This window comes from Pleurodeles waltl, chromosome 4_2 (assembly GCF_031143425.1).
Source record: "Pleurodeles waltl isolate 20211129_DDA chromosome 4_2, aPleWal1.hap1.20221129, whole genome shotgun sequence".
Taxonomy (NCBI): domain Eukaryota; kingdom Metazoa; phylum Chordata; class Amphibia; order Caudata; family Salamandridae; genus Pleurodeles; species Pleurodeles waltl.
In genome coordinates this window covers 185,746,676-185,770,491 of record NC_090443.1, presented here as the reverse complement: position 1 = coordinate 185,770,491, position 23,816 = coordinate 185,746,676, and the positions used below count along the sequence as shown (strand labels likewise).

Genomic DNA, 23,816 nt, shown 5'->3' with positions numbered 1-23,816 from the left:
GTGCTGTTATCAAATGTTCCACCATTCCTATACTTTGTGGTAATTTATGTGCTTTATCACTTTCTAAGCTTAAAAGAACCTGTTGAGCGATATACCTGCACCCCTAAGGCAGATAATGCTCATAGTTGAATCTGAATGAAGTCAATGAAAACACTGTTTAAATGCCGCGGGGAGTGTTTTAAACAACATTTGGCATACTTTTAGCATACAAGCGAACAAGTGATATATAAGCTCAAAATTGGTGGTTAATGAGCTAGGAAATGCTTCAGAACAGTAGAAAATGTCCTGTTATCAAATGTTCCACCATTCCTATACTTTGTGGTAGTTTATATGCTTTATCACTTTCTAAGCTTAAAAAAGCCTTTTTGAGCGACATACGTGCTCCCCTAAGGCAGATAATGCTTAGATTTGAATCTAGATGAAAGTCAATAAACAGAGGGCCATATTTATACTCCATTTGCGCCGAAATTGCGTCGTTTTTTTTGACGCAATTTCGACGCAAAACTAACGCCAACTAACGCCATATTTATACTATGGCGTTAGAGGCGAATAGCGCCAAAGTTCCCGGAATGTGCGTCATTTTTTTAGCGTGAACCCCTTCCTTGCGTTAATGATATGCAAGGGAGGCGTCCCGTCTAAAAAATGACTCCCAGGCCTTTACGTGGTATTTATACTCCCGGGCAAAAGAGACGGCCCGGGAGTTGGCGTGGCAAAAAACGGCGCATTTGCGCCACTTTTTAACGCCTGCTCAGGGCAGGCGTTAAGGGGGCCTGTGAGCTCAAAATGAGCCCACAGGTGCCCTCCCATGCCCCCAGGGACCCCCCCCTGCCACCCTTGCCCACCCCAGGAGGACACCCAAGGCTGGAGGGACCCACCCCAGGGACATTCAGGTAAGTTTTTTTTTTTTTTTTTTAATAATATTTTGTGGCATAGGGGGGCCTGATTTGTGCCCCCCCTACATGCCACTATGCCCAATGACCATGCCCAGGGGACAGAAGTCCCCTGGGCATGGCCATTGGGCAAGGGGGCATGACTCCTATCTTTACAATGATAGGAGTCATGTTGATGGGGGATGGGCGTCGTTAAAAAATGGCGCAAGTCGGGTTAAGACGATTTTTTCGACGTAACCTGACTTGCCCCATTTTAAGACGCCCATGCACCATTTTCCCCCTACGCCGGCGCTGTCTGGTCTACGTGGTTTTTTCCCACGCAAACCAGCAGCGCCGGTCTGATTGCGCCGTCTAACGCCATTCCATAAAATACGGCGCCCGCATGGCGCTTCAGAATGGCGTTAGACGGCGCAAAACTTTTTGACGCTAAACTGCGTTAGCGCAGTTTAGCGTCAAAAAAGTATAAATATGGGCCCAGAGCGTTTAAATGCAGCGAGGAGTGTATTAAACAACATTTGGTATACTTTAGCATAGAATCGAGCAAGTGATATTTGTTTTCAGAATTAATGGTTAATGAGCTAGCAAACGCTTCAGAACATCAGAAATGTGCTGTTATTAAATGTTCCACCATTCCTATACTTTGTGGTAATTTATATGCTTTATCACTTTCTAAGCTTAAAAAAACCCTGTCTTGAGCGATATACCTGCACCCCTAGGCAGATAATGCTCATAGTTGAATCTGAATGACGTCAATGAAAACACTGTCTAAATGCCGCGGGGAGTGTTTTAAACAACATTTGGCATACTTTTAGCATACAAGCGAACAAGTGATATAGCTCAAAATTGGTGGTTAATGAGCTAGGAAATGCTTCAGAACAATAGAGAAATGTCCTGTTATCAAATGTTCCACCATTCCTATACTTTGTGGTAGTTTATATGCCTTTATCACTTTCTAAGCTTAAAAAAGCCTTTTTGAGCGATATACGTGCTCCCCCTAAGGCAGATAATGCTTATATTTGAATCTAGATGAAAGTCAATAAACAGAGCGTTTAAATGCAGCGAGGAGTGTATTAAACAACATTTGGTATACTTTAGCATAGAATGGAGCAAGTGATATTTGTGCTCAGAATTAATGGTTAATGAGCTAGCAAACGCTTCAGAACATCAGAAAATGTGCTGTTATCAAATGTTCCACCATTCCTATACTTTGTGGTAATTTATATGCTTTATCACTTTCTAAGCTTAAATGAGCCTTTTAGAGCGATTCGTGAACCCCTATACAGATAATGCTCATATTTGAATCTGGATTGAAGTCACTGAAAACAGAGCTTAAAAGCCGCGGGGAGTGTTTTAAACAACATTTGGCATACTTTAGCATACAAGCGAGTAAGTGATATTTAAACTCAAAATTAATGGTTAATGCGCTAGAAAATACTTCAGAACAGTAGAAAATGTCCTGTTATCAAATGTTCCACCATTCCTATACTTTGTGGTAGTTTATATGCTTTATCACTTTCTAAGCTTAAAAAAGCCTTTTTGAGCGATATACGTGCTCCTAAGGCAGATAATGCTCATATTTGAAATGAATTGAAGTCAATGAAAAAAGTGTTTAAAAGCCGCGGGATTGTTTTAAACAACATTTGGCACACTTTAACATACAAGCGAGCAAGTGATATTTAAGCTCAAAATTACTGGTTAATGAGCTAGGAAATGCTTCAGAACAGTAGAAAATGTGCTTTCATCAAATGTTCCACCATTCCTATACTTTGTGGTAGTTTATATGCTTTATCACTTTCTAAGCTTAAAAAAGCCTTTATGAGCGATATACATGCCCCCCTAAGGCAGATAATGCTTATATTTGAATCTAGATGAAAGTCAATGAAAACACTGTTTAAATGCCGCGGGGAGTGTTTTAAACAACATTTGGCATACTTTTAGCATACAAGCGAACAAGTGATATATAAGCTCAAAATTGGTGGTTAATGAGCTAGGAAATGCTTCAGAACAGTAGAAAATGTCCTGTTATCAAATGTTCCACCATTCCTATACTTTGTGGTAGTTTATATGCTTTATCACTTTCTAAGCTTAAAAAAGCCTTTTTGAGCGATATACGTGCTCCCCTAAGGCAGATTTTGCTTATATTTGAATCTAGATGAAAGTCAATGAAAACGGCGTTTAAATGCCGCGGGCAGTGTTTTAAACAACATTTGGCATACTTTTAGCATACAAGCGAACAAGTGATATATAAGCTCAAAATTGGTGGTTAATGAGCTAGGAAATGCTTCAGAACAGTAGAAAATGTCCTGTTATCAAATGTTCCACCATTCCTATACTTTGTGGTAGTTTATATGCTTTATCACTTTCTAAGCTTAAAAAAGCCTTTTTGAGCGATATACGTGCTCCCTCCCCTAAGGCAGATAATGCTTATATTTGAATCTAGATGAAAGTCAATAAACAGAGCGTTTAAATGCAGCGAGGAGTGTATTAAACAACATTTGGTATACTTTAGCATAGAATCGAGCAAGTGATATTTGTATTCAGAATTAATGGTTAATGAGCTAGCAAACGCTTCAGAACATCAGAAAATGTGCTGTTATCAAATGTTCCACCATTCCTATACTTTGTGGTAATTTATATGCTTTATCACTTTCTAAGCTTAAAAAAACCTGTTTGAGCGATATACCTGCACCCCTAAGGCAGATAATGCTCATAGTTGAATCTGAATGAAGTCAATGAAAACACTGTCTAAATGCCGCGGGGAGTGTTTTAAACAACATTTGGCATACTTTTAGCATACAAGCGAACAAGTGATATATAAGCTCAAAATTGGTGGTTAATGAGCTAGGAAATGCTTCAGAACAGTAGAAAATGTCCTGTTATCAAATGTTCCACCATTCCTATACTTTGTGGTAGTTTATATGCTTTATCACTTTCTAAGCTTAAAAAAGCCTTTTTGAGCGATATACGTGCTCCCCTAAGGCAGATAATGCTTAGATTTGAATCTAGATGAAAGTCAATAAACAGAGCGTTTAAATGCAGCGAGGAGTGTATTAAACAACATTTGGTATACTTTAGCATAGAATCGAGCAAGTGATATTTGTTTTCAGAATTAATGGTTCATGAGCTAGCAAACGCTTCAGAACATCAGAAAATGTGCTGTTATTAAATGTTCCACCATTCCTATACTTTGTGGTAATTTATATGCTTTATCACTTTCTAAGCTTAAAAAAACCTGTTTGAGCGATATACCTGCACCCCTAAGGCAGATAATGCTCATAGTTGAATCTGAATGAAGTCAATGAAAACACTGTCTAAATGCCGCGGGGAGTGTTTTAAATAACATTTGGCATACTTTTAGCATACGAACAAGTGATATATAGCTCAAAATTGGTGATTAATGAGCTAGGAAATGCTTCAGAACAATAGAAAATGTCCTGTTATCAAATGTTCCACCATTCCTATACTTTGTGGTAGTTTATATGCTTTATCACTTTCTAAGCTTAAAAAAGCCTTTTTGAGCGATATACGTGCTCCCCTAAGGCAGATAATGCTTATATTTGAATCTAGATGAAAGTCAATAAACAGAGCGTTTAAATGCAGCGAGGAGTGTATTAAACAACATTTGGTATACTTTAGCATAGAATCGAGCAAGTGATATTTGTGCTCAGAATTAATGGTTAATGAGCTAGCAAACGCTTCAGAACATCAGAAAATGTGCTGTTATCAAATGTTCCACCATTCCTATACTTTGTGGTAATTTATATGCTTTATCACTTTCTAAGCTTAAATGAGCCTTTTAGAGCGATTCGTGAACCCCTATACAGATAATGCTCATATTTGAATCTGGATTGAAGTCACTGAAAACAGAGCTTAAAAGCCGCGGGGAGTGTTTTAAACAACATTTGGCATACTTTAGCATACAAGCGAGCAAGTGATATTTAAACTCAAAATTAATGGTTAATGCGCTAGAAAATACTTCAGAACAGTAGAAAATGTCCTGTTATCAAATGTTCCACCATTCCTATACTTTGTGGTAGTTTATATGCTTTATCACTTTCTAAGCTTAAAAAAGCCTTTTTGAGCGATATACGTGCTCCTAAGGCAGCTAATGCTCATATTTGAAATGAATTAAAGTCAATGAAAAAAGTGTTTAAAAGCCGCGGGGATTGTTTTAAACAACATTTGGCACACTTTAACATACAAGCGAGCAAGTGATATTTAAGCTCAAAATTACTGGTTAATGAGCTAGGAAATGCTTCAGAACAGTAGAAAATGTGCTTTCATCAAATGTTCCACCATTCCTATACTTTGTGGTAGTTTATATGCTTTATCACTTTCTAAGCTTAAAAAAGCCTTTTTGAGCGATATATGTGCCCCCCTAAGGCAGATAATGCTCATATTTAAACTGAATTGAAGTCAATGAAAAAAGTGTTTAAAAGCCACGGGGAGTGTTTTAAACAACATTTGGCATACTTTAGCATACAAGCGAGCAAGTGATATTTAAGCTCAAAATTACTGGTTAATGAGCTAGGGAAATGCTTCCGAACAGTAGAAAATGTGCTTTCATCAAATGTTCCACCATTCCTATACTTTGTGGTAGTTTATATGCTTTATCACTTTCTAAGCTTAAATAAGCCTTTTAGAGCGATATACGTGCTCCTCTAAGGCAGATAATGCTTATATTGGAATTTAGATGAAAGTCAATAAACACAGCGTTTAAATGCCGCGGGGAGTGTTTTAAACAACATTTGGCATCCTTTAGCATACAATCGAGCAAGTGATATATAAGCTCAAAATTGGTGGTTAATGAGCTAACAAATGCTTCAGAACTGTAGACAATGTCCTGTTATCAAATGTTCCACCATTCCTATACTTTGTGGTGGTTTATATGCTTTATCACTTTCTAAGCTGAAAAAAGCCTTTTTGAGCGATATACGTGCACCCCTAAGGCAGATAATGCTCATATTTGAATCTGAATTAAGTCAATGAAAACACTTTTTAAATGCCGCGGGGTGTGTTTTAAACAACATTTGGCATACTTTTAGCATGCACGCGAACAAGTGATATATAAGCTCAAAATTACTGGTTAATGAGCTAGGAAATGCTTCAGAACAGTAGAAAAGATGCTTTCATCAAATGTTCCACCATTCCTATACTTCGTGGTAGTTTATATGCTTTATCACTTTCTAAGCTTAAAAAAGCCTTTTTGAGCGATATACGTGCCCCCCCCTAAGGCAGATAATGCTTATATTTGAATCTAGATGAAAGTCAATGAAAACACTGTTTAAATGCCGCGGGCAGTGTTTTAAACAACATTTGGCATACTTTAGCATACAATCGAGCAAGTGATATTTGTGCTCAAAATTAATGGTTAATGAGCTAGGGAAATGCTTCAGAAAAGTAGAAAATGTGCTTTCATCAAATGTTCCACCATTCCTATACTTTGTGGTAGTTTATATGCTTTATCACTTTCTAAGCTTAAAAAAGCCTTTTTGAGCGATATACGTGCTCCCCTAAGGCAGATAATGCTTAGATTTGAATCTAGATGAAAGTCAATAAACAGAGCGTTTAAATGCAGCGAGGAGTGTATTAAACAACATTTGGTATACTTTAGCATAGAATCGAGCAAGTGATATTTGTACTAAGAATTAATGGTTAATGAGCTAGCAAACGCTTCAGAACATCAGAAAATGTGCTGTTATCAAATGTTCCACCATTCCTATACTTTGTGGTAATTTATATGCTTTATCACTTTCTAAGCTTAAAAAAACCTGTTTGAGCGATATACCTGCACCCCTAAGGCAGATAATGCTCATAGTTGAATCTGAATGAAGTCAATGAAAACACTGTCTAAATGCCGCGGGGAGTGTTTTAAACAACATTTGGCATACTTTTAGCATACAAGCGAACAAGTGATATATAAGCTCAAAATTGGTGGTTAATGAGCTAGGAAACGCTTCAGAACATCATAAAATGTGCTGTTATCAAATGTTCCACCATTCCTATACTTTGTGGTAATTTATATGCTTTATCACTTTCTAAGCTTAAAAAAACCTGTTTGAGCGATATACCTGCACCCCTAAGGCAGATAATGCTCATAGTTGAATCTGAATGAAGTCAATGAAAACACTGTTTAAATGCCGCGGGGAGTGTTTTAAATAACATTTGGCATACTTTTAGCATACAAGCGAACAAGTGATATATAAGCTCAAAATTGGTGGTTAATGAGCTAGGAAATGCTTCAGAACAGTAGAAAATGTCCTGTTATCAAATGTTCCACCATTCCTATACTTTGTGGTAGTTTATATGCTTTATCACTTTCTAAGCTTAAAAAAGCCTTTTTGAGCGATATACGTGCTCCCCTAAGGCAGATAATGCTTAGATTTGAATCTAGATGAAAGTCAATAAACAGAGCGTTTAAATGCAGCGAGGAGTGTATTAAACAACATTTGGTATACTTTAGCATAGAATCGAGCAAGTGATATTTGTTTTCAGAATTAATGGTTCATGAGCTAGCAAACGCTTCAGAACATCAGAAAATGTGCTGTTATTAAATGTTCCACCATTCCTATACTTTGTGGTAATTTATATGCTTTATCACTTTCTAAGCTTAAAAAAACCTGTTTGAGCGATATACCTGCACCCCTAAGGCAGATAATGCTCATAGTTGAATCTGAATGAAGTCAATGAAAACACTGTCTAAATGCCGCGGGGAGTGTTTTAAACAACATTTGGCATACTTTTAGCATACAAGCGAACAAGTGATATATAGCTCAAAATTGGTAGTTAATGAGCTAGGAAATGCTTCAGAACAATAGAAAATGTCCTGTTATCAAATGTTCCACCATTCCTTTACTTTGTGGTAGTTTATATGCTTTATCACTTTCTAAGCTTAAAAAAGCCTTTTTGAGCGATATACGTGCTCCCCTAAGGCAGATAATTCTTATATTTGAATCTAGATGAAAGTCAATAAACAGAGCGTTTAAATGCAGCGAGGAGTGTATTAAACAACATTTGGTATACTTTAGCATAGAATCGAGCAAGTGATATTTGTGCTCAGAATTAATGGTTAATGAGCTAGCAAACGCTTCAGAACATCAGAAAATGTGCTGTTATCAAATGTTCCACCATTCCTATACTTTGTGGTAATTTATATGCTTTATCACTTTCTAAGCTTAAATGAGCCTTTTAGAGCGATTCGTGAACCCCTATACTGATAATGCTCATATTTGAATCTGGATTGAAGTCACTGAAAACAGAGCTTAAAAGCCGCGGGAGTGTTTTAAACAACATTTGGCATACTTTAGCATACAAGCGAGCAAGTGATATTTAAACTCAAAATTAATGGTTAATGCGCTAGAAAATACTTCAGAACAGTAGAAAATGTCCTGTTATCAAATGTTCCACCATTCCTATACTTTGTGGTAGTTTATATGCTTTATCACTTTCTAAGCTTAAAAAAGCCTTTTTGAGCGATATACGTGCTCCTAAGGCAGATAATGCTCATATTTGAAATGAATTGAAGTCAATGAAAAAAGTGTTTAAAAGCCGCGGGGATTGTTTTAAACAACATTTGGCACACTTTAACATACAAGCGAGCAAGTGATATTTAAGCTCAAAATTACTGGTTAATGAGCTAGGAAATGCTTCAGAACAGTAGAAAATGTGCTTTCATCAAATGTTCCACCATTCCTATACTTTGTGGTAGTTTATATGCTTTATCACTTTCTAAGCTTAAAAAAGCCTTTATGAGCGATATACATGCCCCCCTAAGGCAGATAATGCTTATATTTGAATCTAGATGAAAGTCAATGAAAACACTGTTTAAATGCCGCGGGGAGTGTTTTAAACAACATTTGGCATACTTTTAGCATACAAGCGAACAAGTGATATATAAGCTCAAAATTGGTGGTTAATGAGCTAGGAAATGCTTCAGAACAGTAGAAAATGTCATGTTATCAAATGTTCCACCATTCCTATACTTTGTGGTAGTTTATATGCTTTATCACTTTCTAAGCTTAAAAAAGCCTTTTTGAGCGATATACGTGCTCCCCTAAGGCAGATTATGCTTATATTTGAATCTAGATGAAAGTCAATGAAAACGGCGTTTAAGTGCCGCGGGCAGTGTTTTAAACAACATTTGGCATACTTTTAGCATACAAGCGAACAAGTGATATATAAGCTCAAAATTGGTGGTTAATGAGCTAGGAAATGCTTCAGAACAGTAGAAAATGTCCTGTTATCAAATGTTCCACCATTCCTATACTTTGTGGTAGTTTATATGCTTTATCACTTTCTAAGCTTAAAAAAGCCTTTTTGAGCGATATACGTGCTCCCCTAAGGCAGATAATGCTTATATTTGAGTCTATGATTATGGAATTGCCCCCTCTATACCATCCTGGCATAGTTGGCACAATCCCATGATCCCAGTGGTCTGTAGCACAGACCCTGGTACTGCCAAACTGCCTTTCCTGGGTTTCACTGCAGCTGCTGCTGCTGCCAACCCCTCAGACAGGCATCTGCCCTCCTGGGGTCCAGCCAGGCCTGGCCCAGGATGGCAGAACAAAGGACTTCCTCTGAGAGAGGGTGTTACACCCTCTCCCTTTGGAAAATGGTGTGAAGGCAGGGGAGGAGTAGCCTCCCCCAGCCTCTGGAAATGCTTTCTTGGGCACAGATGTGCCCAATTCTCCATAAGCCAGTCTACACCGGTTCAGGGGACCCCTTAGCCCTGCTCTGGCGCGAAACTGGACAAAGGAAAGGGGAGTGACCACTCCCCTGACCTGCACCTCCCCTGGGAGGTGTCCAGAGCTCCTCCAGTGTGCTCCAGACCTCTGCCATCTTGGAAACAGAGGTGGCTGCTGGCACACTGGACTGCTCTGAGTGGCCAGTGCCACCAGGTGACGTCAGAGACTCCTTCTGATAGGCTCCTTCAGGTGTTGCTAGCCTATCCTCTCTCCTAGGTAGCCAAACCCTCTTTTCTGGCTATTTAGGGTCTCTGTCTCTGGGGAAACTTTAGATAACGAATGCAAGAGCTCATCCGAGTTCCTCTGCATCTCTCTCTTCACCTTCTGCCAAGGAATCGACTGCTGACCGCGCTGGAAGCCTGCAAAACTGCAACATAGTAGCTAAGACGACTACTGCAACTCTGTAACGCTGATCCTGCCGCCTTCTCGACTGTTTTCCTGGTGGTGCATGCTGTGGGGGTAGTCTGCCTCCTCTCTGCACTAGAAGCTCCGAAGAAATCTCCTGTGGGTCGACGGAGTCGTCCCCCTGCAACCACAGGCACCAAAAAGCTGCATTACAGGTCCCTTGGGTCTCCTCTCAGCACGACGAGCGAGGTCCCTCGAATCCAGCAACTCTGTCCAAGTGACCCCCACAGTCCAGTGACTCTTCAGTCCAAGTTTGGTGGAGGTAAGTCCTTGCCTCACCTCGCTAGACTGCATTGCTGGGAACCGCGACTTTTGCAGCTACTCCGGCCCCTGTGCACTTCCGGCGGAAATCCTTTGTGCACAGCCAAGCCTGCGCCCACGGCACTCTAACCTGCATTGCACGACTTTCTAAGTTGGTCTCCGGCGACGTGGGACTCCTTTGTGTAACTTCGGGTGAGCACCGTTTCACACATCCTCGTAGTGCCTGTTTCTGGCACTTCTCCGGGTGCTACCTGCTGCTAAGAGGACTCCTTGTCTTGCTCGACGTCCCCTCTACCTCTTGGTCCAATTTGCGACCTCCTGGTCCCTCCTGGGCCACAGCAGCATCCAAAAACGCTAACCGCACGATTTGCAGCTAGCAAGGCTTGTTGGCGGTCTTTCGGCGGGAAAACACTTCTGCACGACTCTACAAGGCGAGAGGGATCCGTCCACCAAAGGGGAAGTCTCTAGCCCTTTTCGTTCCTGCAGAAACCTCAGCTTCTTCTATACAGTAGAAGCTTCTTTGCACCCGCAGCTGGCATTTCCTGGGCATCTGCCCATCTCCGACTTGCTTGTGACTTTTGGACTTGGTCCCCTTGTTCCACAGGTACCCTCGACTGGAAATCCATCGTTGTTGCATTGTTGGTTTGTGTCTTTCCTGCATTATTCCTCTAACACGACTTCTTTGTCCTTAGTGGAACTTTAGTGCACTTTGCACTCACTTTTCAGGGTCTTGGGGAGGGTTATTTTTCTAACTCTCACTATTTTCTAATAGTCCCAGCGACCCTCAACAAGGTCACATAGGTTTGGGGTCCATTCGTGGTTCGCATTCCACTTTTGGAGTATATGGTTTGTGTTGCCCCTATCCCTATGTGTCCCCATTGCATCCTATTGTAACTATACATTGTTTGCACTGTTTTCTAAGACTATACTGCATATTTTTGGTATTGTGTATATATATCTTGTGTATATTTCCTATCCTCTCACTGAGGGTACACTCTAAGATACTTTGGCATATTGTCATAAAAATAAAGTACCTTTATTTTTAGTATAACTGTGTATTGTGTTTTTTTATGATATTGTGCATATGACACTAAGTGGTACTGTAGTAGCTTCACACGTCTCCTAGTTCAGCCTAAGCTGCTCTGCTAAGCTACCATTATCTATCAGCCTAAGCTGCTAGACACCCTATACACTAATAAGGGATAACTGAGCCTGGTACAAGGTGCAAGTACCCCTTGGTACTCACTACCAGCCAGTCCAGCCTCCTACACCTATACACTAATAAGGGATAACTGGGCCTGGTGCAAGGTGCAAGTACCCCTTTGTACTCACTACAAGCCAGTCCAGCCTCCTACAACAGTCAAGCCTGGGTCCCCGACACTCTAACCTGCAGTGCACAACCTTCTGAGTTGTCCCACGGCATCGTGGGACTCCCTTTTGTGACTTCGCGTGGACTCTGGTTCACTCTTCTTCCAAGTGCCTGTTCAGATACTTCTGCGGGTGCTGCCTGCTTCTGTGAGGGCTCCCTGACTTGCTGGGCGCCCCCTCTGTCCCCTCCTCCAAGTGGCGACATCCTGGTCCCTCATGGGCCACAGCAGCCCCCAAAAACCTCTACAGCGACCCTTGCAGCTACCAAGGCTTGTTTGCGGTCGTTCTGCGTGGGAACACCTCTGCAAGCTTCATCGCGACGTGCGACATCCATCCTCCAAAGGAGAAGTTCCTAGTCCTCTTCTTTCTTGCAGAACTCCAAGCTTCTTCCAACAGGTGGCAGCTTCCTTGCACCCTCAGCTGGCATTTCCTGGGCTCCTGCCCACTCTCGACACTGTCGCGACTATTAGACTTGGTCCCCTTGTCTTACAGGTACTCAGGTCTGGAAATCCACTGTTGTTGCATTGCTGGTGTTTGTTCTTCCTGCAGAATCCCCCTATCAAGACTTCTGTGCTCTCTGGGGGTAGTAGGTGCACTTTACACCTACCTTTCAGGGTCTTGGGGTGGGCTATTTTTCTAACCCTCACTGTTTTCTTACAGTCCCAGCGACCCTCTACAAGCTCACATAGGTTTGGGGTCCATTCGTGGTTCGCATTCCACTTTTGGAGTATATGGTTTGTGTTGCCCCTATACCTATATGCTCCTATTGCAATCTACTGTAATTTTACACTGCTTGCATTACTTTTCTTGCTATTACCTGCATAATTTTGGTTTGTGTACATATATCTTGTGTATATAACTTATCCTCATACTGAGGGTACTCACTGAGATACTTTTGGCATATTGTCATAAAAATAAAGTACCTTTAATTTTAGTATATCTGTGTATTGTGTTTTCTTATGATATTGTGCATATGACACCAGTAGTCTAGTAGGAGCTTTACATGTCTCTTAGTTCAGCCTACTCTGCTTTGCCATAGCTACCTTCTATCAGCCTAAGCTGCTAGAAACACCTCTTCTACACTAATAAGGGATAACTGGACCTGGCACAAGGTGTAAGTACCTCTGGTACCCACTACAAGCCAGGCCAGCCTCCTACAAATAGCATCAACATTTTTGATGCTAGTTTGGAGCTTTGCAGGATACATCAAAAATCATGATGCTAATCCTGCAAAGTCCATTGAGGCCCATCTCTTAGATTTCCTTGGGCCATTGAAATCCAGAACATTTCTTAGCGCCATTTTTTAGTCAGGGTTTCTTTTTGAAAATTATAAAAAAAAGGATGACGGCTCCATCATGTAGATGGAGTAGTAGGTTAAATGTAAAAAGGCATTGACACGAACCACTGTGACGACGGCTTCTGTCAATGTCTTTAAACTGACCAACAACTTGTTAGTCATTTCTAAATTTGGCGGGTGGAGTAGACTCAGCATGTCAGATGTAAAGTTCTCAGCCGGGGCGACAGAATCTTTTTTGTCAGACAAAATATAAATATGGTCCTTAATAAGAATTCCTCTTTTTTTTCTGTGCAATTTGCGTAGATGTGGATTTTAGGTCCTAGCTCAGAAAGCACCTTGGCAAACCTGCAAAGGGTCAAGCAGGGTCAAGAGGAGCTCTCACCAGTAGACTCCCATTAACCCTGTTTGATTTGTCTCTGTCCTGGCACTAGGCCTAGCCACACAAGAAGGGACGATTTTTATCGGCACAAGTGGAGTAAAGGTGGGTGGTTGGAATTTTGTTGTTTCTGAAAGTTTCAATCCCAAAATGTATGGAAAAGACGTTGTTTCAGGCAAAATCTGAGATTTGAAGAGCATTGTGGGTAAGAAAATCTTGTGGGATCCCTCTAAGCAGTATTACACTGGACTCCAGTGGTTGTCTAGTTTTCGAAAATGCCTGTGGTTCAAAGGTTTGCATGGGTGGTGCAACAGCATGGTCCCAAATACAACAGCTATCTCTATTCCTTACCTCTCCACATAGTGCTTTAGGGCCTTTTGTGTCATGGCCTCTTGGCTCACCCACACAAGTAGAGTACGTTTATTATTAAACAATGGGTGGAAACTTAGGGCAGTAGGAAATATGTGGCTCCCTGAAGATTCCAGAACTTTCTTTCATAGAACTGTGAGGAAAACGTGTGCTTTTTACCAAAGCTTGGCGTTTGCAAAGGCTTCTGGGTAAAATTACATAGTTAGTCTTGGAATTCACACACCCCTGGACTCTCCTGCTTGTTTAGTTTACAAAAATGTTCAGGCTTGCTTAGTGCTGGCTGAGCAAAGGTGCAAAATCTAGTTACCCACATTGGGAAAAAAGGGTTCATTTTCAGAGGAAAAATGTGATGTGTCCATGTTGTGTTTTGATCCATTTCCAGTTGCGGGCACTAGGCCTGCCCACACAAGTGAGGTAGCATTTTTATCAAAATATTCGGGAGAGTGCTGGGTAGAAGGACATTTGTGTCTCATTGCAGATTGCAGAACTTTCCATCATATAATTATGAGGAAAATGTGTCTTTTAGTCAAAGTTTGAGGTTTGCATAGGATTCTGAGTTTAAAAATCTGGTGAGATCAGCTCAAGTCACCCCATCCTGGATAGCCCTAGGTGTCTCGTTTTAAAAAACTGTACAGGTTTACTAGTTTTCCTAGATGCAGGGTGAGCTAGGATTCAAAATCTACCACTAACCACATTGGTAAAAAAGATCAGTTTTCAGTAATAAAATGTGGTGTGTCGATATTGTGCTTTGAGCAATTTCCTTTCACGGGCACTAGGCCTTTCCACAAAAGTGAGGTACCATTTTTATTGGGAGACTTGGAAAGATGCTAGGTGGATGGAAGTTTGGTTTTCAAAAGATTCCAGACCTTTCCATTACAGAAGTATGAGGTGTTGGAAATGGCCCTTTCTGCAGGGCTCCCCAAACTTTTTGCCTTTCTCCTTCTATTTTTCTGACCCTCTTATGTTGGCTTTAGGAGTCTGGGAGCTTTGCCACTGCTAATCAGTGCTAAAGTGCATGTGCTCTCTCCTCTAAAACTTGGGATAATTGGCTTACATCTATTTTGCGTATTTAAGTTACCTGTAAGGCCCTTGTAAAGTGGTATAACAGATACCCAGTGCCTGTGAATTAAGTGCTATTAGTGGGCCTGCAGCGTTGATTGCACCACACATCAACTTGTATCAGGCCTGCCACTGCAGGGCCTGCACGTGCAGTTTACTGCCACACCGACTTGGCAAGTCAAACTACTTGCGTAATCATGAATTACCTTTTTATTATAACTAATTCACCCCTAAGGGTGTTGTGTGTGTAAAAAGGTAGGGTGTATATTTTTATGTGTTATATGTCCTAGTAGTGACAAACAGCCTATTTTGTTTTTACTACTGTGAGTGCTTCTCTTCTCATAGGTTTGCATTGGGAATTCCCATATATGTCTAAGTGGTAACTTCTGATATGTGAGGAGTAGTGTGGGCATGTTTAATATGTTTGGAATGGTAGGGAGAAATCTTGCTTACTGGCGCTGGGGGATTTTTCACTACTATTTTAAAAATGCCACTTTTAGAAAGTGGGCATTTCTCTGTGCATATATCAGCACTTAGAAAAGAGTGAAAAGAGGAAATGCAAAACTTTTTGGCTATGTGTATATACACTGACCTTGTTTTGTATATTTTTCTCTTATGAAAAGTACAATGACAAGAGTGGTAAGTAGTCTCAAAGCACTTATCCCACCACTGCACAACCAATGTAGGAGGCTGGACTGGCTTGTAGTTCCCGTGTCCCCAAGTGCTGGCATTCGTGTGTGCATTTGTGTGTGGGTGCTTTGATGAGGGTGGCTTGTGGGGGGGATGTGTATATGCATTGGGCATGCTTTGGTGATGGGTGTCCATGCTTAGTGGACGCATGCAGGCCTAGGTTTTGGGATGTGTGGGTTGTGATGGTGAGACATTGGCAGGGAATAGGTGTGCTGGGGGTGGGGGTGAGGATGGTGGTGGGGGTGAGGATGGTGGTGGGGGTGAGGGTGGGAGTGAGGATGGGGGTGGGGGTGAGGGTGGGGTTCGAGGATGGGGGTGAGGGTTGGGGTATGATTTGGCATGCAGGTGGGGGGGAAGCAGTATTGAAGCTTCAACTTACCAGAATCCATTCCTCCGGCGACTCCTGCGAGGCCGTCAGGATGCAGGATGTTCAAGACTTCCTCCTCCCATGTTGTAAATTGTGGGGGTTGAGGTGGGGGTCCTCCCCCAGTCTTCTGCACGGCGATGTTGTGCCTGGATACCATGGAACGCACCTTCCCCCGTAGGTCGTTCCATCGCTTCCTGATGTCTTCCCGATTTCTGGGGTGCTGTCCCACAGCGTTGACCCTGTCGACAATCCTCTGCCATAGCTCCGTCCTCCGGGCAATGCTGGTGTATTGGACCTGTGTGCCGAAGAGCTGGGGCTCTACCCGAACGATTTCCTCCACCATGACCCTGAGTTCTTCGTCTGAGAAGCGGGGGTGTCTTTGGGGTGCCATGGAGTGGTGTGTATGATGTGTGGGGTGGAGTATGTGTAGTTAAGTGTGTTGAGTGTGGTGGTGTGTGTTGTTTTGTGTGTGGATATTGTGTGGGTGATGGTGTAGTGTGCCTCTGTGTGATGGTATTCTGTGATCGCTGATGTGTCTCTCAGTGCTTCTTTCTGAATTTTTGGTCGTAGGGGTTTGTGGGTGATGTGGGTGTGTGTTTTATATTGTATTGTGTGTGTGGGGGTGGTGTGTGTATGTGTATCAGGTGTGTGGAATTCAAATCGTCCAATGTGGCTGAGTTTTGTTCGTTTGTGTGTATTCTGACCGCGGCGGTGTGTACCGCCAATGGAAAACCGCGTTTGAAAGACCGCCGCGTAGATTCGTGGGTCGTAATGGCATGGGCGTATTTCTGTTGGCGTGACGGTGGAGGTTTGGTCACCTCCACTTTTCCGCCGACCGCTGGTCTGGCGGTCTGTTGTGGCTGTCGGATTTTCGGAGGTTTGGCTGCTGCGGGTCAGAATGACCGTGGCGGGTTACCGCGACCGCGGCGGAATTATGGAGGATTTCTGACCGGCGGTAGGCGCCTTTTACCGCCGAGGTCAGAATGACCACCTTTGTGTCAATGGGGAATGGTTATGCAGATCAGGTTGCAAGATTTTGTGCATTGAATTGTATACCATTCAAAGAGCAGTGGGAATTGCTACCTCAGCCTGAAAATGACACAACTTTGAATCTAGCATTACAAGTGGTTGATACTTTAGATGAATTAAAGACACTACAAAACCGTGATAACAAAGAAGAAAAACGTTCCTGGCAGAAAATGCAATGTGTACAAAGAGCAGATGATATATGGGTCTCAGATAATGGAAAGTTGGTCTTACCTAATAGTCTTCTGTCACAATTTGCCCGATTATATCATGGGCAAGCACATTTAGGAAGAGATGCCATGATCAGATCTTTTAAAGTTGATTGGTTTAATCCAAAATTCAGACATGCCGCAGAAATTACTTGTCACAGGTGCATCATCTGTCAACAGATGAATGCTGGAAAGGGAACAGTGGTAAATTTGAGCCACATTGGAAGAGCTGGAGGTCCATTTAATAGAATACAAATGGATTTCATTGAAATGCCTGTTTGTGGAGGATTGAAGTACGTGTTGGTAATTGTATGTGTTTTCAGTCATTGGATTGAGGCATACCCTACACGTAGAAATGACAGTCTCACAGTTGCAAAACTATTACTCAGGGAATTAATACCACGATTCGGGTTCCCGGTTTCTATAGAATCAGATAGGGGAAGACACTTCGACAATGAGGTGATCAAGCTACTGTGCGCAGCACTCAACATCGAGCAGAAGTTACACTGTAGCTATCGCCCTGAAGCATCAGGACTAGTTGAACAGATGAATGGTACCTTAAAATCAAGAATAGCGAAAATGTGTGCAGCAACAAACATGAAGTGGCCAGATGCATTACCGCTAGTACTGATGTCCATGAGAAACACACCAGATAAGAAAACGGGACTGTCCCCCCATGAAATCCTCATGGGTAGAGCAATGAGGTTACCAGCGGTACCTGCAAATGCCCTAGTGAATATTACAGATGATATGGTGTTGGATTACTGCAAAAGTTTGACTGACGTGATTCGCTCTTTCTCTCACCAGGTGGAAGCTAACACGTTACCACCAATCGGCGAACCAGGACAATCTCTGCAAGCTGGAGATTGGGTGGTTGTCAAAAAGCACGTAAGAAAATCGTGTCTTGAGCCGCGTTGGAAAGGGCCATATCAAGTGATATTGACGACCACTACTGCTGTGAAGTGTGCCGGGGTTCCCAACTGGATACATGTCAGCCATACAAAAAAGGTAACGTGTCCTGTTGAAGAGGAACTTGAAAATTCCGGTACAGCAACTTCAAGAGGAGAAGTCTCAGGGTCAGAGATCAGTCAAGAAAGATCTGAAACTACAGGAGAGCCCACTGAGAACAGCCGTGTCCCTCAAACTATCAGTGAGTTCGAGAGAGATGACGGAGTGCCAATCTCAGTGGAGGCAGCAGGAGAACAAAGGCAAGGAGAGGTTCTCCCAGAAGCAGACGAATACAATTCAGAGCCTGAATACAGTATCGAACGGGAAGGAGAGAGAGATGGAGAAGTAGTAAATTTAAATCAGAACGAATCAGAATCTTCTGAACAAGTTCCAAGCTTATCAGGAGAAAACACCATATCACAAGAGGAGGGTGCTGTCCAGCGTCCTGAAGGAAAACACCGAAACAAGACACATAGAGGTGATAAATGGCCAGAAAAGTCACCTTTTAGAATAAGAGAATTAACAAACAAGACAATTATAGAAGAAAGCGATGCCTCACAGAGAGATGATCTGAGTGAAGGGGAACAGCAAGGTGAACGAAGATTAAAAAGAAAGAGAATAGCAAACTGAAGGTACACAGGTCCTGAATGGGCATATGCTACAACTTCTGAATGGCAACAAGAATTCTTAGCATTTTGTTTTGATCGAGAAGTGCCAGGCCAATACTACGGTACCTGAAGGTAAACAACAAAAGAAAACCTTGAAATTTTTTTTTTAAGGAAAGAGACTTTATAAATCTACCGGAAAGAGACAATTAAACCTGGATTTGACATCAAGAAACAGAATTACAACAAGCTGCTAATCTGAACTGACGAAAAAGGGTCCTGGAGTGAGAGAAGACGCTGTAAATACGCAGAAAGAGTTTGCCATCTTAAGTTGATTGTCGATCTGCTATTCTGATTCTATACAGACATGGCTTATAGTAACAAAGGAAGTAAGGTGTGTGGGTGGTTAGGATTTATGGTAGGTGTTGTATGTGCAATAATGATTGTAGGAGTGATTGTAGGAATGCCATGGAGAGAGAAAGAAACTATTAACGCAACTTCAAAACCAGAGACTACTACTATTACTAATAAATTATCACCGTGGGAGAAATTTGAACAAGATACTAAACATCTGCATGAGGGAACTAATACAAAAGGGGAACTTTCTACTAATGTCTTCTATCGCTTATTAAATGAGTATGTGGAAACTATGGATACGAAAGATTGTTATGTGTGTACTAAAATTCCTTAATCTGTGCAGGAGGGAGTTACTTATCATAGCCTCCCTCTTACTTATGGGATTAGCTGCAGCTTGCTACTAACAAGATTTTATAATCAAGAGCATGTCCAATACTTTTATTCAAATCTGGATGTTGTGTTTTCTTTTGTGCCTGTAATTGAATTTTTGAATAAGCTAGCTAAAGAACATGATATTAAACTAGTTAGAGGATTTTTTGAGCCGACACTTACATTTGGAACTGCTTACGCACATCGCAATAATCTGACTTGCTTATTGTCTTCAGTAGAGAATAGCTTTTTAGACCACACAGATGATAGACGCAAAGCATTAAAGGAGAAGTTAGAGAAAGGCTTAGAAAAACGTACTTATGCAAATGATTATGCTTACACAGCAATTAAAACCCAAGGCAAATTAGCTATAGATGCATTACACGTAGGTAGGCTATGTATATACAGACCAAAATCCGATCAAGACAATTTGTTTGTGGGTACGAGTGAATGTAGACATGTGTTTTTGTTTCAGAGTAAATGGACCTTCATGTTAAATGGACAAGACCCAGCGATTCCTGGAATCTATTACATCTGTGGGTTAAATGCATATTACCGTCTCCCAAAGGGATGGTATGGGACATGTTATTTGGGAATAGTTTTCCCAAAGATATACCAGATTGATGACTTAAAACAAATACCTAAATCTTCTGAAATACAACATTCTAGACAGAAACGAGAATCAGTGGCTGCTGTCATTGGTGACATATTTGGAGCAATAATCCCATCAGTTGGGGTTATCTTAAATTCTAAGAAAATTCTAAAGTTGTCTACTATTGTGGATAACATGCTGACAAATTTTACAGGAGCAATACTATTGATGGATACTGAACTTGCTGCAGAAAGAGCCATGACTCTTCAAAATCGGCTTGCTTTAGACATTCTTTTAGCAAAGAATGGAGGTGTGTGCAAAATGCTTAATGAACGTCACTGCTGTTCATTTATACCTGATAATAGTAAGAAAATTAGAAGTATGCTTACTAACCTTACTAGAGATAGTATAGATTTGAAGGATCTAAAAGAACCTGGAGTTTGGGAAAAATTTGGAAAAGGAATTGCCCGGGTAGGGAGCTGGTTTACTAACATTTGGAATGGAGTTCTTGCAAAAATTATGTTAGGTCTACTAATTGTTTTAATTGTCTATTAGGATTATGGGAAGCATGCAAAATTAATGACAAAATTAAAAGAAACCTGTCAAAAAGAGCCAGACTGAATGAAGAAAGTGAAAGAGAGAAAATGTTCAATGAAATATGGGAAAGTTCACATAAAGGGCAAGATGTTGAAATGCGTATAATGCGCAAGGTGAAAAATTGAAGATTAAGAATTGTATGATGACGAGCGTCATCAGAGGAGGGACTGAGAGAGCGTAGTTTAAATATCATATATTATAGACGTGAAATGCTTACATTTGACAGTGCAATATTAATAATTAATAATTGAAATATATTAATAAACGTGAAGATTTACTCATTTATGAACACTAATGCTGAATTAATAATAATCTTTCAATTACATGTATTATTACGATCAAAACTGTATTCATTAGAACTCGTATGTCTTAAGTTAGCATGAGTCGCGAACTAGCTGTGTAACTCTCATTTTAAAGCGTATTTTTCTGCTTCTCCAGTATGCAGACTTGCAAACGACCATGACCCAGCTATTGTTCTTTCTGTACTTGTTAGTAACATAAAGGAATGTTCACATTCGTATGCTAGTAGCTTCTAGCTCAAAATTATGTGATTTGAAACAAACATGGACACTTCCAAGGACAATGAGATGAGGGGAAGAGAACTTTTGACCTGAGACGTGTGCCAAGATGGTGAAGTAACCCCGGACATGCCACCTACGAAATGTCGATTATGAAGACCAATTAGAAGACGAGCTAATATCAAGAAATGACAAATGCATTACTTAATGTATAATTTGATTGGTTACCAATAGTGGGGTGTAGTTATTAACCAATAGAATTTTGGGGGAATGTATTACGAAAAGGGGATAAAAACTCATGACACGAGAGACGAGACACATTAGGTAGGGAATGATATCGATTGCATCCAGAAACTCTGTCACTCTATTTGGTGATTTGAGACGTAGATAAAATCATCCTAGCCCATAGACTGCCCTATTACACTTTCCTCCTTATGAGGAGAGTGTCCCTTGCCTCTAATTTAGATAGATTGACGGTGAACTAACTGATGTCCTGAAGACGAAGACTGATCCTGTATGCTGACCTATCTCGAGGAGGGTAATTATATTGCTAACGGAATCTATTTGCCTTTCTTTCTAGGTACCAACTGCTGTATGTTTAATTAGGTATCTTAGTTAGATGTTTTCAAAATTGATATTCTAAATTGTTTTGCATGAAGCCCAACATGCTAATGCTAATTTGAGGTTAGATAAGGTGCTCATTTGACTGACGGAACTGACGTGACAGACATGTAGCTATGCTGAACTGATATTCTATGGTTTATTATGCACTATGTTCTATTCACGCTGACGCATCTATCTTATGTTTCTGATCATCGCATTATTGAAAGCTTATCGTAGTTGCTACCTTGTGATTATGTTCTTATGCTTCTTGGTTTTGAGACTAATACGTTTACCATTAGATTGTATTCAATAGGGAATAAATTCACAAAATCCTCCTTCAAGGTGTGGTTATTTGAGTCTGAGAACTAATGAATGCGCCGAAGGTTCATTAATGGTTATTGTGAAATATATTTTGATGCTAACTTTAATAATGTTATTGATTTAATAATTGGTAATCTCGTCTTACGGAGACTCACCACTGGGTCCAAAGATTCATCGACCTAAACGAGTCCTGATGTGTATAAATTGACATAGACGGACGCGTTAGCAGACACATTCGAAGATGAGGATTTTTCACCAGAAAAAAAAGTGCTTTTACATTCTTTGAGTCTTGGAGGTGTAAAAACCTATAACCAAATTTTAAAAAAAAGTAAGACAAGATGAAGTAGGTGATGTGTTTACACATGCTTTAGAAGATCTTGATGCTCATTTTTCCCCTGTAGTTTGTGTTGCAGTTGATAGATAAAAAAAATTCTAACGTAAACAGGGAAAAATGGAAAGTATAGATGATTATGTCTTTACACTGAAACAATTAGTCATAAGTTGAAGATTTGGAAACCTACAAGAGGAACTAATTTGTGACCAAATTATAATGCACACCAGCAATCCAAATGTACGGGATAAACTATGGGTTAATGGTGAAGCTCCTCTGAAGGAAGTCATGTCTTTAGTAAAGAAAGTAGAATTAACATGCAGATGTGCAAAAGCTGTTATAGAGGAATCTCAAAATGAAAACAAATATGTCAGTATAGTTAAGACCACCAGGATCAGTAAGGGTAATCGTCAGGATGCTACACCTATGAACAGTAAGATTGGCTTTAAAAGGAAAGAGGACATCAGCAGCAAGAAATGTTTTAGATGCAGCAGCACTGAAAATTTAGCTTACTATAAAAAAATGCCCGACCGAAAACCAGAAATGTTCCATTTGTGGAATAATGGGTCATTTTTCTAGGGTCTGTAAAAAGAAAAACAAAGAAAATGTGAAGTACATTCAATAGGAGAGTTATACAGATTCAGACCATCATGAGAATTAGTCTGACTCCAGTGGTGTGTTTTGCCTTGAGTATGATGTATGAAGTGTTGACCGTTGTGTTAGGAAAAATCCTATGTGTGAAATATTAGTAGACAGTGTACCGGTTATTTTAATGGCAGATTCTGGTTCACTGTTTACCATCATTAATAAAGTAATTTTTATGGGATTATTTGACGACAAATGTGTTTTGGAAAAAACAGAAATGTGAAAGCAAGAACATATACGGGCGAGAGCATCAACCTAATTGGTGCCCGAACGACAGAATTTACATTTAAGGGAAGAAAAGCAATGTGTACATTTTATTTCTCGGGAAAAGGTTAATCAGTTCCAAGTTAGGCATGAACAGGGACAATTAGGAATTATATTGAACCCAAATAGTGCTGAGCCAGTGTTGTTTATGGAGGAAGATACTGGAGAAACAATGCGTGATGAATTTTTGAAGGTGTTTTCAGAAAATGTTGGACTGTTGAGAGGATTCAATCACAAAATAGAATTGAAAGATTCTGCGACTCCATGCATACACAAAGCAAATCACATACCGTTGTCCATTAAAGATGAAGTTGTAGCAGAATTAGAAAGGTTGATGACGGAGGGCATTATTGAACAGGTTGAATCTTCTGAGTTGTTTTCACCTTTGGTTGTGGTGAGGAGGTCCAATGGCAAAGTGAGGTTGTCTTTTGATCTCAGAGAGGTTAACAAAAACATATTGATTGATCAATTCCTGTTACCTAGAATTAATGAAATTTTAGAAAACACAAAGGGGGCCAATTGGGTTTCCACACTAGACTTAAAATCAGCTTATCACCAGTTGCAGTTACACCCTGAATGTTGAAAGTATACAACTTTAATTACAC

At 40.7% G+C, this 23,816-nt stretch overlaps 1 protein-coding gene across 1 annotated transcript in view; it reads right to left on the bottom strand.

Moving 5' to 3' along the window:
• The window catches only part of LOC138293833 (lactoperoxidase-like), an 814,295-nt gene extending 790,736 nt beyond the window's left edge, over positions 1-23,559 (bottom strand). Inside the window, exon 1 of the mRNA XM_069233150.1 lies at positions 23,502-23,559. Within this exon, the coding sequence (XP_069089251.1) occupies positions 23,502-23,559 (58 nt within the window). The remainder of the gene's footprint in view (positions 1-23,501) is intronic.
• Between the last annotated feature and the right edge of the window lie 257 nt (positions 23,560-23,816).